At 40.1% G+C, this 16,405-nt stretch overlaps 1 protein-coding gene across 4 annotated transcripts in view; it reads left to right on the forward strand.

Annotated features, from left to right (window-relative positions):
• Nucleotides 1-16,405, forward strand: part of IPCEF1 (interaction protein for cytohesin exchange factors 1) — a 75,168-nt gene that overhangs the window by 24,012 nt on the left and 34,751 nt on the right. For all 4 annotated transcript variants that reach the window (XM_057364880.1, XM_057364884.1, XM_057364881.1 and 1 more), the window contains exons 2-4: nt 10,436-10,486; nt 15,080-15,116; nt 15,765-15,934. In XM_057364880.1, the coding sequence (XP_057220863.1) occupies nt 10,463-10,486; nt 15,080-15,116; nt 15,765-15,934 (231 nt within the window). In that variant the 5' untranslated portion in view covers nt 10,436-10,462. The remainder of the gene's footprint in view (nt 1-10,435; nt 10,487-15,079; nt 15,117-15,764; nt 15,935-16,405) is intronic.

The raw sequence follows: 16,405 nt of genomic DNA on the forward strand, positions 1-16,405 counted from the left end.
AATCAACTATAGAGTTTGGCCTGTCTCTTGGGTATGTCATGGCTCAGCCTTCAGTTGAATCCAGCCAGCATGATTAACTTCTACCTTTCCTAAGCCATACTTACTCATTACTCATAATGATATCATACTGATAATGATAGCATAGTCTAAGCACTTTCTTTAGTTTGYTGTCCTCGTTTCCAAGCTCTTGGTTAAATTTCACACAAACTTTTGAATGCCTTCACTCTGCAAACACAGAAATACACTGTTATCCAAGTTGTCATTATCTAATGTCACTTTTACTGAAGTCTCCTATTATCTAGCCTTGACAAAAGTAATTTCACCACCTCATATCAATTCAGAAACTCACTGCAAGGATACTTTTCTTACTCTGGTTCACTGATGAGTCTTCCATCTTATTTATTTATACTTCTGAGCAGCATTAAACAAATTGAGCCTCGACTCTCATCTTGAACTCCCTGGGATCCTTCACTCTCTGAGATCCCTCTTAGATTTGCAAGCGTTTGAATGTATACTATCTCATTATTTTTCAAAGCCCTTGCTCTGGTGCTAACACAAACCTTTGACAATGTCTGTCCTCAAGCATGCTGAGACACAAAATATGATCCTGGTGAATGTTGTTTTATTGTTATCTTGGAGTCTGTCTGATTCCTGCCTACATCCTCCTGCTGTATCTTGTCGTAAAATGGAACCTGCCAGGAGCTGTTGCTTTTTCTTCCCTGTTCCTGCAGTACACATTGTCCATTGTGATGGAAGTAAGCAGACTGCAATCCCTGTGGCTAATACTTAGAGAAGTTTCTTCAAAAATATTTTGTGTGGTAATGCTGTAAATCACTTTACATATTTCCCTGCTTTGTTACATTTTGTAGCTGCTTCATTTTCCTTGTTCCTTCTTGCAAGGTCTCAAGGGATCTCAGGCTCTTATTCTGTGGTGCATCTCAGTCTACCGRGTTCTTCTAGGAGCAGCTTCTGGGTACAAGCACCATCAAAATCCCATCCCAGCTGAGTCATATTAATTGTGCCTATTTTCTCTTAATCTAAAGCAAAAACAACTGCTRGGCAATTCAGTTTGCCTTAAAGCTCTTCTGCAGTTAATGTGTCTCAGCTAACGCACAGTAATTTGCTTATTGTCTGAGCTTTCTGCAKCTCCCTAACACAGCCTTTAAATKATTTATGCGGATCTTACAAAGTGCWTRGAGAAAGGAGATGTCAAATAGTCAAATTTTCTCAAAAAGCAACAGTGTGAAGATGTTTGCATTTAGTTAGATGCAGCATTTCCCAAATTGGTCATTTAGTGTCTCTACAGGTAGAAGTAAAATAGGGCATTCGGAGGGAAGCGAAGAGGGCTGGAATGGAGGAACAGAAAAATCTATTTATTTATTTATTTATTAACTAGGAATTTAGTGCACTGGAATGTTGGTTTGTTTGTTTTTTTTTTTTCCCCACTTGTGGTTTTTGCACTGTCTCTATCAGGGGTCTTGTGGGTTTTGCCCAAGTGTGCCCAGCACTGCTGGGTTGAAGATTGAATGCCATGTAGTGCACACCATTGCAGGGGTAAGCAAGACCCTCCAGCAGTTTTCTGTGTCCTGGATGTGCTCTCTGTCTTTCCAGCAAAGATGCATTGTGAAGATAAAATCCTAGAACACAGTGAATCAGAGYAGTTTAACTCTGGTCTTGGGCTCCTAAACCCACAAAAAAGACTTGGTCTTGTACTGGCTAATTTCTGAGTCCATAGGGCTTTTTCCAGTTCCTCCACTTTGGTGATTTCTGATGAGGGAGAACACAAATACAATATCATCCCTGCCTGTGGATTTGCAAGGATATCAGGTACCCAGAGTCCATAGCTTTTCTCTGCCGCTGCTTCCTCTWCTTTCAGTTTTAAGGATGTGACAAAGTAGGAACATATCGGTTGCACATGGAACATATTACACAAYGTGATGAAAATTTGACTGACATCCAGTTTGAACAGCTGTTCAGCCTTCTGACCTGACTCTGTGGAGTTTTACCCTTGGCTACCTTGAATTTAAGTTTTCAGCATTCTTCCATCCTATTCCTGTGGTCAGCTGTTCTTCTCCTGCTAGGAACTGGGKCTTAAACTCTGGAGTGGCAGACATTTAAGAAAAAAACAACACAAGCATATTGAGAGTGAGTCCTCTCAAGTGGTTTGGAATAGCTTGCATTTTTTACATCCTCATTGATCTCAATAAATTGCAAATTGATGGTCAAAAGTCTGGCCACTTTAAGAGAAGTGGGTTTCTTGCACCAACCTTCTTATGAATTTGTATGAATTTTATATAATTGCTTAATTGCATCTAAGTTATAAAATAGAAATTTAAGGACTTTAATATAATTTGAAACATAATTATTTTCAGTCAGAACATACTTAACTTTAGAAATTAGGTTGTGGCTCAATTTCACTTACTGGTATAAACAGAGCTCTGCTGCAATGGGAAATACCAAGTTGGGGTTGCTTTTCTCCAAGCATTTACTCTAATTTATTATCTTTGCTAAAGGAAGCAACAAGTTAAAATAATTTCTTTAAAGAGGATAATAGAAATAAGAGTAGCTGTTGAGGCTGCAATTACTGTGAGATATACGTTACCATTAAATAGGTGATAATACTAATTTTWTATTGTCTTGATTACTATTTTTTATGACTGAAAAGTCGAGAATTAATTTTGATTATTTGCTTTTCCTATATAAATTCATAAGAATTATCAAAAAAATGGAGGTGCTCTATATTGGAATACACTCTTCTTAATATAAAAGGACATAAACAGCTGGGAACTTTTTAGAAGAAAAACAAAGAGAGAAAGTCTCTYCTTAGAAGAAAAATAAGAGACACAGATCAGCTTTGTGTAGACTGATGTGAGAACCATATTATGGTGGAATATAAGGACAAAATTTTGGTGAAATACAACTTAACAAAAAAAAAAAAATCCACATCTTCTGGAAAAAAACCTTGAAATCATTACTGTGAAAGAACAAGTTCAGTTTTTAGTTGTGTATAAATAGTTTTAGCATATTGGTTTCACCTTTAGAAAAAGGCTCACTGCTTTCCTTTCAGATTTTATTAAAGTTAGGGAAATACTAGAGAAAAGTATTCATTTCTGTAAGATTCAAGAAGCAAGTTTCTGATGAAGCCAGAGCTGCATTTGCAGGAGTAGCAAACAGTCATCTGTAATGATTTATTTCTTTGTGCAGATGTTCTGGCAAAGGCTACAGAGTTTAAGAAGCAGGAATCAGTAAATCCTGAATGCCTAGAGGTGCTGAAGGATGAAGAAAAGTACTGCAGCAACCATTTGCATGCAGCCATCATTTGTAACCATCATAGGGTTTTTTAAGTTTTATTGCAGCTCTCAGGTCCAGCCAGCTTGTTGTGTTACCCACCTTAGACAAGAGCCCCTTTTCACACKGATGAGATTCTATCTTCTAGCAGATATTTCTTACTGCACTCTTTTTGTGTGTTGAAAAGGCTTTTTTATCTGTTTATTGCAAACTTAAGTCAAAGTAAAAATGACTGATAGCAATTGAAGATGAGWATTAATATGTTTAAAAGGAACTCAAATCTACTGCTGAGACAGTCTGAAGCAAGCAAACCAACTGATAATTAAACTGGATTTCAGAGCAAAATGTTTCTAAGAGTACCTTCTCATCATATCTTTGAACTTTCATCCTAGAGGTGATTTTTTTGCCTTTTAGCAGTCCATAYCTGGTCTAATTCAGATGTACTGAGGGCAGTCTTCATCTCCCAGTTGCCTGCTCAGCTCRCTGGCTTGCCTTTCCTAGACCTTGGAGAAATTCTGTGCTATTTGCTAGCACATGGACCTGGATGTTGAAATGAGGAATGGTTGCTGGCTAAATGTCTCTGGAGAAGCCGTGATGTCAGCAGTCCAGTTTTCTCCATTCTCCTGCTCCTGGGGAAACACTTTCAGCCACGGGAGAAAGGAGGCCACATGTAAATTTGTGTGGCTGAGCAGATGGCATTGTGCTGCAGAAGGGATTCCACCCTGCTCTGGTGAAACCTGCCGGGGCTGTTTGTCAGTGCTGTGCCTCTCCCCACTGGGATTGCTCTGTTGCAGAGGTGGGGGCTGAGTGCAGCACATGTATTTTCTGTGCTCGGATGAGTGGGAGGAAGATAAACTCTTCATTGCTCCTGATCTTTTAATGAAGAACCAAAGAAGACTCTTAAGACACCAGTTTCTTGAGAACTTTATGAATGTGGAGTGGGATTCTTTGATGGAAGAAGCATCAAGTCCCCCAGATATTTCTTACCTATTTCATCCTCATAATCATCAACATAATGATTTTTCTTTATTTTTTAAAATCTGTTCTCTTGAGATTTCCCTAGAAATGTGAACACTGGCCTTTTATGTAGTGCTGTTGATAAAATGAATAGTGCTTAGTGGAATAAAGAAGACTCACATATAAGCTTCAGAGAGTGCAAACAATAACAATTTTTGTTGGCCTCTTGTTCTCAAATGGAGTCAAAAGCATGCTCCTGTTATCCTGAGATGTTGCATCGCAATTGTGTCAGTTTTAATGGGGACAGGAAGCCATTCCTGCCTGGAGGACTCCTGCCTCCCAGGTTGGTTTTCATCCCAATGGCTACTGCATGGAAAAAAATAAAAATTCTCCAAAAGGAAAATTCCACTGAGTTCTTCCTGAAAARAGAACCTGAAGTCAGTGTGCTCCTGAAGTGGCACACGGTGGCACTGAAGGTTGGAGTGTGCCAGGCAACCTGACCATGTCAGCTCTGACTGGAACAATTTTTTTAATAGTCTGTACAATTTTTCTGTATTAGTCTTATTTTAGGAAATGTGTTTCATTTTGCAACTATACCTTTTCTCTTGCTTTTTATTTCATCTGAACCTTGTCCTCCAAACTCACTTTTTTTTTTTTTTCAATTTTTACCTTCCACTGAATGCATAAATCTGCTGCAATGCCTTGGCAGCAAATGTTTGTCAGAACTGCCTTCCAGTGAGGATGTCTCAGGTTCTTGTCACTGCAATGATCCACATTTGCAAGTAGAGCAGCAGTGCCTTTGTGCTCGGGTGAATCATGCCCTTGTCCTTTCCTTTTGTGCTGGACCTTGCAGYGTTCCCTCAAAACTGTCCTTGCTGAACAACTGATCCAAAAAAAAATAGAGGAGGGAATGATGGTYTGTCCCTCTCTCCTCATCTGTATCTTTTCACAAGGGACTTGCTTCAAGAGAAACCACTTAGACAGCTGTCACAGGACAGTCTATAGGTTTTTGGGTTTTTTGCCTTCTTTCTCCCTTCTGTGTTTCATGTTCTGGACCAGCAAAACCCTGTGCATCTTTGGAAGAGAGCAGAACACCAGGAAAATGCTTCTTTATCCCTGGAGTGTTTCAGTGCACTAACCCTTCATCCATTCTTGCAGCCAGCTTAACTGTGCCCACTTCCATTGCCTGCCACAGCAAAAACAAAAAGCCAGCTAGGAGACAGTAGGAATTGCAGCATTGTACTCAGTGTTTCTGCAAACCCTTCTTTGGCCCTTAAACACAGCAGCACTAGGAGTCAGTTCAACACTGTGAGGAATCTGGGGCAGACACACCTCGTTGARCATGCCATTTTGTTTTCTCATTTTAGTCTGTGAGGCCGTAGAGGCAGCTGGAGCACATCTTCCTTCTGTTGAACATCTTCTTTCCTTCCAGCCTCTCTCCTCCTGCAGGCAGGGAGCACTGGCTCCTGCAGCTGCTTGCTCAGAGCTGTCAGCACAGAACCTGCTGCCCTTGGGCTTCCCAGCTGGGCTGACAGGACCTGGCTGTGATCCAAGCRGGGCGATGTCTCCAGACCCTTTCTGTCTCCAACACAGGAGCAGTGAACTTTGTTCCAGCTTTTCCTGGCCTGCTCCCAAACGGAGTCAGAAGCCATCTTTGTGAATTGCTTTCAGATGAGAGGATTGAGTAGTTCCAAACRCATTTGAAAATAACAGTATAACCATTGGTATTATAAAACAGAAAGATATTAGATGTGAAAAATGCAATATCTTGCTGCAAAGCCCATGAAAAGAACCCTTTGGTCTTTTCAAAGTGTAACACTTATGTAGAAAGCCTAAAGTTATCCACTGTGGCCAAAGCTGAAGCTATACTTGAACAATTATGTCTTATGATTCTACTTTCTTAGAGTTGCTCTTTCTGATGCTGATGGTGAATCTGTAGTTTCATCTGCAATTGGAAACATGAGGTCATGGGGACCAAGRTAGGTGGGGCAACCTTATTTAGAATGGGACAGCCCATGAACTTTGGTGAAAATTACCTTAATGTCTGTTTGTCATTGCTCTGAGGCAGAGCACCACCTTAATATCCATCTTCCCTGGTGAACCCATATATGAGGGAGAATCTGCTGGTCAMGAAACTCCTTGTACAAGTTAGACAGTCAATTTAGATAGCTGATTAACCAGTTAAGTACCTGACTAGAGTTGACCAATTAGTGGTTAATGTAAGGTTCTGTCAGATTTAATTGAACTCTAGTAAGCCTAATGACAATTATGAGCTTGCAATCACTGTGATAATTTTCCCCCTGCATTGCTGCAAGAACCCAGTCAGAGGAAATGTAATAATTTAGGATTATTATGTAAGGCTGTCTCCTTGCCACAGGACAGTGCTTCAAGCGCTGCTGTGAATTGGGGCAATGCTATTCCCAATGTCTGGTGAGATTTGTGATTAAGTAATCATTGATTTTTGGGGGGAAACTTTTGTAGCACTCTCACTAGTTTCATATTGCCTGTCAATTCATTGCCCACTGAAGTGCAGAGTGTTGCAGACAGCCAAATAAACAGAAAACAAGCACAGAGGTTAAAGCTGGTGACCAGTGTGAGAWGTGTGAGCAGAAGGTTCAAAGCTCATTTTCCAGGTTGTTTACAGCCCTGGCTTGGTGCTTGGTAAAAAAGAAATTTTCTTTTGGGGTAGTCTGTGCTTAGGTATGAGCTTATTTATGCACATTTTGGATGCTTCTGCGACACCAATAGTCTGAGTCATGGTGCAGATGTCAAATATTTTACTGAGAAGCAGGAAGGCATATGTCCTCTCTGGATGTCATCTGAGWGATGCCTGGAAGGCATGTCTGGCAGGCTTACACCATGATCATCGCACATTGACATACTCACTGTAGCTTGTAATTGGTGAGAGACAGCATAAGGYCTTGTGAATTTTGATTTTCCCAAAAGAAATATTGCTAATGAATTAAGATTGATTTTTGCAATTAGAGTCATTGGAACCTCAGTGTTTTTTTGTGGTTTTTTTCCCCTTTTTCCATCTAGTCAAATTACCTTTGGTCTTTACAGATGCATTCCTATATATTTTAGAAGAATGTTGAGTCAAATAGGCTACCTCTATCTATGATTGCAAGATATTTCTAATAAGGCACCTGACACATTTCCACATTTGTTGCATCMGCTATTACTGACATACCTACTTGTTTATTACTCTTCTTGAAAAAGCAAGAATGAAGGGAGACTAATGAAACTATGAACACCTACATTTACAGTTCAGTTGGTATATCAGAATAAAAAAGCCCTCAGAACTTCATTTAGAAACCTTTTAACCTGTGGTTTAGAAACCACATTTGACAWATTGTGTTCAATTCAGACTGAAATTAAATCAGCTGGTTCAGCTACCTCTAARAAAAGCCAAAGAAATATCGATATGGTTTATAAACTGATAATGTACATCCATCCTCTTTGCTTTTATTCAGTACATCCATTGCAGTTTAGCCTTCAGAAAATGAGAGATTCAACTTTGTTTTATTGTTTGTGAAGCCATCTGAAGTGGAGAGGATTTTCTGTGTTTTATTTTCTCTCTTTGTTTATTCCACTTTTCAGTTTTAGCAAGTTGAGCATCCATTGCAGCAGACTGCAATCCTGTTGCATGCCTTCATGTGGGTGCCTTAATCTATGGGCTGGAGGATTTTCCTCTCCTGTTCCTAGAATTTATCTTTTGCAAGTGGAGAGTTTTAGGAAGAGGGCTGAAATCCCACACCCACCTTTGCRGGGTGACATCCCTCTTCAAATTCAATGTCCATCTGGGTCAGGACAAGGATGCACACGTGTCTCCAGACTGTGCCACAGCACTGTGAGTGCTGTGAAATGGGCCACRTCTTCTCCTGCTGCAGCTATTCCAGCTAGGAATCACCCTCCTGATGGTGTGAATTGAAGGGCTGTCTCTTCCTAACCTCTCAGTGACTGGCAGAGCTCCTGAGCTCCAGTGTAGCTTTCGTGGGCTGGGAAACTCTTCTGTTGGCAGAGCTGGCTGCCCTTCTGAGCACACCCCAGGGCTGCTGTGGTGTCACCACTGCCACCACACTGACCACACTGACACTGCCACCTCCACTTTCCAGAGGGAAAGTGAGGCACTGCCCATCAGGGGTGCACTCTGCAGGGGCTTCTYGAGGGGCAGGGGGCTATGATTCCCAGAAATAGCCCCTCCATCCAATAAGGTGGAGATTGGCTCAGTTTGAGTGGCCACATTTATCCAGCTCCTTCTCCTAGTTYATCTGACTATTTAAAAAGGAGGGTAGTTTTCTCACAGTGCACCTGCACAAAATTCAAAAGAATAAACAGRTTTTGCCCTTCTGAAATGTTAGTTTTGAAACAGCTGCATACACTGGAGTGGATATAAAAATCCTAACACATTTCATCGAGTAACTAATCTCACTCAGGTTGGGTTTACTTAGGAGAAACAAACTCAGGTTAAGTGTCTAAGAGTTATTTCTGCAGTCAATGTTGATTTTTTAAATATGTTTCATTACAGAGGGAACAATAAATTATACTCTTAACTAGAATGACACAGAAGTCAATGCTGCTTTTGAACACTGGGTTCTGGCTCAAAGATTTCTTATCCAGTTTTTGGAAACGAAACAAAAGATTTAGTTAAAGTCACCAAGAAGGATTAGCTGCAATCCATTTCAGCTCCTTTGGCACRAAGCACACAGGAGGAAACGCTGCCTTGCCAGTTAACTAATGCTTCTTCTCTTGCTCCTGGTGCTGTGTCTGATTCAAAGCTGTTCAGTTCCTCCCCAAACCCAAGGCACACATGAAATGAAGGAAYGACAGGAAAAAGGCCACGTCACAGCAATTACTGTGATATGGTCTGTTATTCCCTTTCTTGCTCTGTATTTGAGGCTCAATGTTAATTTGCTTGCATAACTCAAGGTGTTTCCTCTGCTTGTTTGTACTAGCTATGATTTCTAAACATCCTTGAAATTATTGGCCATAACATCTCTCCTCATCATGATATTGCTTCAACTTGAGCCACTTATAGAAAGTGCTTCTTTCCACTTTTGAACAGAAAYGGCTGGGAGCCAGAAAAATATGTATTTATTTGCCACACTATTTTTAGTTAGAAATTGCTGGAAGCCAGTAGGTGGGTTTTTATTTTCTTTTTTAAGTTTTTATTTTCAARCTAAGACAAATATTATGTATGAGGAGTGGCACATATCTTAAATAACTGGTTCTAGTAACAGGAAAAAGTTCTTGTTAGAAATTCTTCTGAAGTGTGGCTCTATTTCTGGAAATCCTTTCCTGCTTGCTTCAGCGGAGTCTTGTATCCTCTATCCTCTCCCATATTCCTCAATGATTCTTTCACATGGAAAGGGGTGAGTTTTATAGGAACTTTGCTGGCACTAAAACACTGGAATTTTTCATTGGTCTTGTACACTGCACCAATTCATCATCGGCCCATTCTCCCAACCGAAGGAAAGTTGCGCAGGGATTTGACAAGCGCTTGTGTTAACCAAAATAAATCACCTAAATGGGCACCTGCTGTATCCAAACCTGGTGTGTCTGTGGAAAATAGAATCTGTGGTTGGACTGTGCAATTTTTGGTCTCCAGAAAGCAAAATATCAATTCATTGTAAAATGAGTAGTCCAGTAGAAGGTCTCATCCCATTCAGGAGAACCAGAARATTATCTAATTTTTATTCCCAGAAGATGCTGGGAATTACTCAACCAAAGCAGAAATTCWAATCCTATAGATTTCTTTCAGAGTAGAGACCAAAATGAACAAAAATAATCTACTCCAAATTTTATTTATTTATTTATTCYCTCTGTGCTTTCTCAAAAAACCCAAAACCCCTCAATCCCACCGAAATCTGAAGCCCATTCCAACCAAACAAAGAGCAACCTTCTGGCCACATCCGTGAGCTTTATTCTATTTATTTCATAAAAATAAGCTTGGATAGCTTTGAGTTAATATTACTTACTGTTTGTTGATTTCTAAATCAGTAAAAATCAGGTCATGACATAGGATTATCTTTGGAAAAGTTTGGTGGGATTTTTTTAGGGGTTGGAAAGAGTTGGGGGGCAGAGTTAGAATAAAATGATTTAAAGCATTTTTTTTACTTTACTACCGAGATTTATGTTATATGAAAATTTAATACTGTATTTAAGTACACAAAACTTTCTCTCTTTACAGCTTTTCCACTAAGCTTTGAAACCATTCATGGAAGCTGATGGCAATGTTCTCGTAAGTATRACTGAAGATATGCCAGAGTTATTGATCATCTGAAGAGGTGATATGTTGGGATTGTATCCTTGTYGGCACAGAAGGCCATGAACAGCATAAAAGAACAGAACATGTGAACAGCATCAAYATCCAAACAAGATCTTTCTCATGGGCCAGGCCAAGGCTGCCCCAGTTCTGCTCCAAGGATAAAACAAAGTCTCCTGCATGTACCTGATGCCAGGGGTGCCCACACTTCCAAATCTTACCCCTCAATGGATGAGAAAACAATAACCTAAAACACATGAGCTCAGTAAAGAATTTTCTTAGCCACACATGTGTCTAACCTTTAAGAAGTTTAAAGAAAATACAGCTCTGTAGAATACAACTGTTGTTTATAGCTGCTATCAGTGCCTTCTCAGACTCATGCATTTGAGTCAAACTTCATGAGACAGAAAGCCCATATTTTAGTATCAGCCCAATTCTCTTGTTTTTCCATGGAGACCTTTTGTTTTTTTTTTTCTTTTCCCTGAAACAGCCTCATATACCTATCTCCCCCCATTTTTTATTCCTAGGGAATTTGCAAGCTGCAAACCCCTCAGTCTCTAGGCAGAATCATCCCCTGGAGCGATCTTTGGCTGTTCCTGGCAAGGATGCCTGGAGCCTTTGATGCAGCTCCCTCTGATTAGGAAGGGTCAAGAGCCCTTTAACTGGGCTGGGAGGGACCTGCACTGAGTGCAGCCAACAGAGCCATCASTTTGTGCAGCAGGGTGTGAAGAAGGAGTGAAATAAGGGGGTTTCAGTAGAAACTGTGCTGCTGTTGCAGTCTTGGGTGCRGTGGTAACAGGGCAGGTTCCCCAGAAGATGTAGAAGCAGCTGTCCCTGCCAGGGCAGAGACTTCCACAGAGTGTCTGCACCCCTCCAAGTGCCAGAGCTCAGGGCATGTCAGGGACCTCTCCCTGAGGCCAAGGGAGATGTCTCTTGGCCCTGCAGAAGGAGCTGTGCTGGCAAGAGGAGGAGGTTTGGAGGCTGAGTGCAGAGTGTGCAGCATCAGAGAAAGCGGAAGGGAGAGAAATGGGGGCTTCTCTGACACACAACAGCTTGAAGAGCATCAGTCCCCACCTGCTCAGTGAAATGAAAAAGCTGTTTGGAAATGGTCCTGGAAAACCAGTTGCAGGTGGGGAGTGGACCTAGATTACCTCCTGAAATCCCTTCAATCTTAATCCTAGTGTGATTCTGTGGAAAAATAAGACATCTAAACTGGCAGAAGTCTTTGCTGAAGTTGTCAGTTCTCTCATTTGTTTTTGCCTATCACTGGAGTCTGCCTGGCCCAGAAGTGGATRTGAACAATGCACAGTGGAACAGGTTCCTTTGCAACTCACTCATGGTGTGTTTTTCCAGTAGAGGAATAAGGGATAGCAAGTTTGAAGTCTGTGTTGTTCTGCAGGATCACTATCCCATTCTGTTCAGTCCTTACTATACCAAAGCCTACCAAAAAAATTAAAACCTACTCTCTGTTGCCAGTCTTGCACAAAATTGTATGTTTTGAAGTTATACAAGAGCTTTCTCAAAACTGTTGTTCTCAGATTTTCCCTAGTAAAAAGAAGACATAGAAATACATCTGATATTCTTGTTTTGCTGTTCAGTTGAACCTGTGATAATTAAATAAATCACCTGCTATTAGGGAATTAAAAATTATAGAAAAATATCCACCACCATCAGAAGCAAAATTACAACATTTGGTTTAGTTTCAGATTGTTCCAGTGACTATGTATGCCTGTTACAGTACATTCACATCTGAAACTGCTGTTATGCCCCTGGTTTTATTGGCAACAGCTCTGTCTTCCATAGTTTTGTCTTTGTTCTGCAATGGTAAGAATCTCTGTAAGACGGAAACAAAAGTATCTCTTAACCAATCTTTAGCCAGGTCCACTGAAATAAAAGATTATTGACTTTTATAAAACAGTTTTCAGCAAATGAAACTTTAATTTACTTCTTGAGAAAAGGTTTGCCRCTGGAGACTTGCTAATGTGTTGTATTTTCATGGAAAATTGAATCCAAACTATGCTGGTGAGGCATTTTATGAATTTTGTGGTAAATTCATTTAAATGTGGGTTTTCTATTGGTTTGTGATGAAAAYAGTTTTGATGAAAACAGTTTTACTGAAAACTGTTTGTTTTATAAAATATCTATCTGACTCCAAACAGTGTGCTTTGGAGAAAGAGGTTGTTTTTATTTGTTTATAGATCAACAAAATTTGAGAAGGCAATTTTGTGAATCATGCCAGATTTTATTGCTGCATTTGGGGATTTGAGCTCTCTCTTGTGTGGAACAGAGCACATATTTTTTATAGGAGGAAGCTGGGTTTCTGAACAACACTAAAACACAACTAAAAGTTGCAGAATTGCAGGMTTAGTACTAATCTGCTGAAAATTTACCTCAGTTTTCAGGAATACTTGGAAAGATAATGAGAAATGTATCTTAATTCAAAAATTTCATTCAGCTGTTATTTTGATAGAGATTTACCACTAATTTTATCAGGTAAACTAAATACAGTGCTGGCTGGGGAAGCTGCTCTTCCTTCTACCAATAATTTCCCAACTCYGCCAACAATATATGAAGGAAAGAGGGTTGGTTCATCACCCCTRTCAACTTACAGCAGGATGCCATCATTGCTGCAAAATAATACATGTACGTTTGTAAATGCTTTTAGCAAAAATCAGTTTTCTCCTCAGTCTGATCAAAGTGAGCCCGAAAAGATGATTTATGTAATATTGGTATTTACTCTTGACAGATGAGCAACAGACCATGYTATTTTGCTTTAGATCATCAACAAATTTAGTGGAAAGATTGCTTCCTCCTCAGCTGTGTAGAGAGAGCCACATCCTGTCTCAGTACTGCTCTTCTTGTGTGACTTTCTGTTTGTTAGAGATGAAACTACCGCAACACAGCAGCGTGGCAAAGATGTGATGTTGCTTGACTATATAGGTTAGGGCCAGGAAACCTGGTTTATTTTTGTTTGTCTTAATATCCTTTTGGATAGCTGTAAAGGAAAGTAATTAGATTGTGTGACCCATTGATTCCCTGAGGGCATATTTTATTTCCATGTGTCCTAAATGGAACTTTCTTTGGAATGAAGACATGAAGGGTGGCCTATGTAGGATGGGGAAATAGCAGAGTCTCTGATAGAGCTGATGTGTTTTCTTACTGCTTTTCTTTGTGTGTTGTCATGGAGAATAGTCTGAGAGAGAGAGGCAGTGGTAGAATTAAAAAAAAAATCAAGGGGAAAAAAGGAAAAAAAAAAAAAAGTTCAGTGATTAAGCAGGAGTCTGGGGTTATTCATGCCAGGTAAAGCCTCCCACAAGAGTGCTGTTCAGGTCATGTCAAATAGGCACCAGATAAGCACAGGACTGCGATTCATGGTTCTGTGCTCTGCGATACACTCTGCAGAGATCGCTGCTTGAGAAAGTTGTGGCTCTTGTAAATGTTGGGGCCAGCGGTCTGTTCTGACATCATTATTTGCAGGAGGTCTAGCTTTACTCACCTTTAATTTGCCTGTGAGAAGGGCCATCARGTGATGTGAAATGGGGTTTTGCTTTCCTGAGAAGCTGCTGGCAAGGCAGAGGGGCTGCATTAGGGATGTTTGTAGTGTAGCTCTGCAGCGGATCAGGTAGCTACCAGCTTTGCATAGCAACGTTGTGGCCAGCATATTAAATCATATGTCACTATCCAGCATTTGTCATCCAGAGGCTTCAAACCCTTCCTAAAAATAGAAAAAGGTGAATGCTTTAGTTCCCACACTAAAGATGGAAAGGTTGAGGCAAAGAGAAGTCAAGTACTTTGTCTGCAATCACTCAACTAGCCAGCCTGTCTGGGGAGAATTTACTCCAAAAGCCATCTCTTCCATTTTCAATTACATCCTTTTTTGTTCTGTGTCTTCTCTTTTAGTTTCATTTTCTATGTGTTCATGCAGGATGAAATATGTAGATTGCAAATGAGTAAATTCAATTGTGTTATTTTTGCAGTGAATAAAATTTCCATATATTTTGTGTGATTTTTTTTTTTCTTAAGAATTATTATGAAACTCTTTCATAGGAAAAAATACATGTCCTGCATTAAATAAAAAAAGGCAAATGTGAAGACCTTTTTTTTCTTTTTCAGGATTTCTTAGAATGAGTTAAATGACTATCAGTCACCTAGCATGTAGTTTAATCATCTCCCCATGTTTGTAAATCCCCCTCGTGTAGTGCAGCAAAGCATTAAAATACTGGAGTTTTAACTTCTATTTTTTAACTTCAAAACACAGAGTACAAATCAGGCAGGCACAGCAAAGTAGAAGCTGCCTGTGGATGTGAAACAGGAAGCACTAGTAGATAGACACATGTAAAGTGTTGCGTTTGCTCTTGCTCAACCAGCTATGCATCAATTTTAATTAACACGTTTTGTGCTTCAGCTGCTAACGTCCCTTCAGCAGTGAGTGGGTTATGCGTTTCCATCCTGCATATACCACCAGCATCACCACCACGTCCTTCTCCAGCTTCCCCCTCCCCTTTCTACACAAATGTTGCAACACAATCTGAAATTTCCTCTTTTCTTTCCTTCCTGCATTTCTTACAGGTTCCTTTGCGTCAGAAGGCAAGAAAGAAAAGTCAAGGTAATGAGAGATTGTTTTTTCTTTTCTCTCCTGGATTCCTCTTTTGTTATTTTCTTAGTATGTCTTATTCTTGGGAGGGTGAGGATTTTRTGCTGCTACTCAGCTGCTGAAAAGCTGCTTTTTAACTCCACTGATTCTGAGAAAAATGACATCGGGCTGTTCCTTTGGACTAAATCCTTGTGGTATGTTAATTGAGTCAAAGCTGGAAATCAGTGAGGTAGAATCAGCTGCCTGCACAGACATACACACTAGTGGTTTTCATGTACTTGGCATAATAGTTTTCTCTAGCTGACTTAAATAGATGTATCCTTTTCAGTGCAGCTGTGTGAGGGAAAATATATGCATGCTTCTCTTAAAGGGATCAAAGGCTGTTTTTTTAATTTACAAAAACTCGTGTATGGTTATCTTAGCATTAATTAGTATCTGCATTATCTGGAGCTTACTATGTTTTTGAACATCAGCATGCCTTTCAAATGTGTGTTACTGTCACTGCCATTATAAAACTGAAAGACTTCTGAGTRTATTTTAAGATATGCTTGGATGACTTGCTGAGAATGCTAAGTAAGGGTRATATCTTTAATTGGCAGCAACATCTTTCCTGGTAATGCACTTTTGAGCAAGCACAACACTGTATTTTTAATGGCACAGGGTTCTTTATAATGAGCCGCCGGAGGATATCGTGCAAAGAGCTGGGGCAAGCCGATTGCCAAGGATGGCTCTACAAAAAGAAGGAAAAAGGAGCTTTCATTGGCAACAAATGGAAAAAGTTCTGGTGTGTGCTAAAGGAGTCATCGCTGTATTGGTACAGCAGYCAGCTGGTGAGTACAGAGAGCATCCAGCTCCAGGTGCCACACAAACAGCATCTGCTGGGACTGAGAGAAGGGGAGCTGGGGTCACAATCTGGATGCACGCTGGAGGAGTGCAGATGACTGGGTTTATTTCTCAGCCCTAACATTTCTTGTGATCTGGGAAGTGTCTCTATGAATGTGAAATATGCAGAAAAAAAGTGTTTTCTATTTCAGTGAGTACTTGTGAAATGTGAACTTGCTGTCTGTTTTGCCCTGCAAAGAGCTGTTCTTTGAAGGCTCTGGTGGCATTTGAATTTGAAAAATATTTTCCTGGGTATGGGCAATTTGCAAACACTTGTTACCAAGAATCAAAACAGGAATGTTAGTTCACTTCTTGTTAATATAATTTTAAGAAATGTTTCCCCTGTTTTTCTCTCCATCTCCTTCCACACTGAGATTACTCTGTTTAATTGTCTGCTTGATTTCTTTTTCTTTTTTTTT

This window comes from Malurus melanocephalus, unplaced genomic scaffold (genome assembly GCF_030028575.1).
Source record: "Malurus melanocephalus ecotype Western Australia unplaced genomic scaffold, MMel_1.1 scaffold_43, whole genome shotgun sequence".
NCBI classification, from domain to species: Eukaryota; Metazoa; Chordata; class Aves; order Passeriformes; family Maluridae; genus Malurus; species Malurus melanocephalus.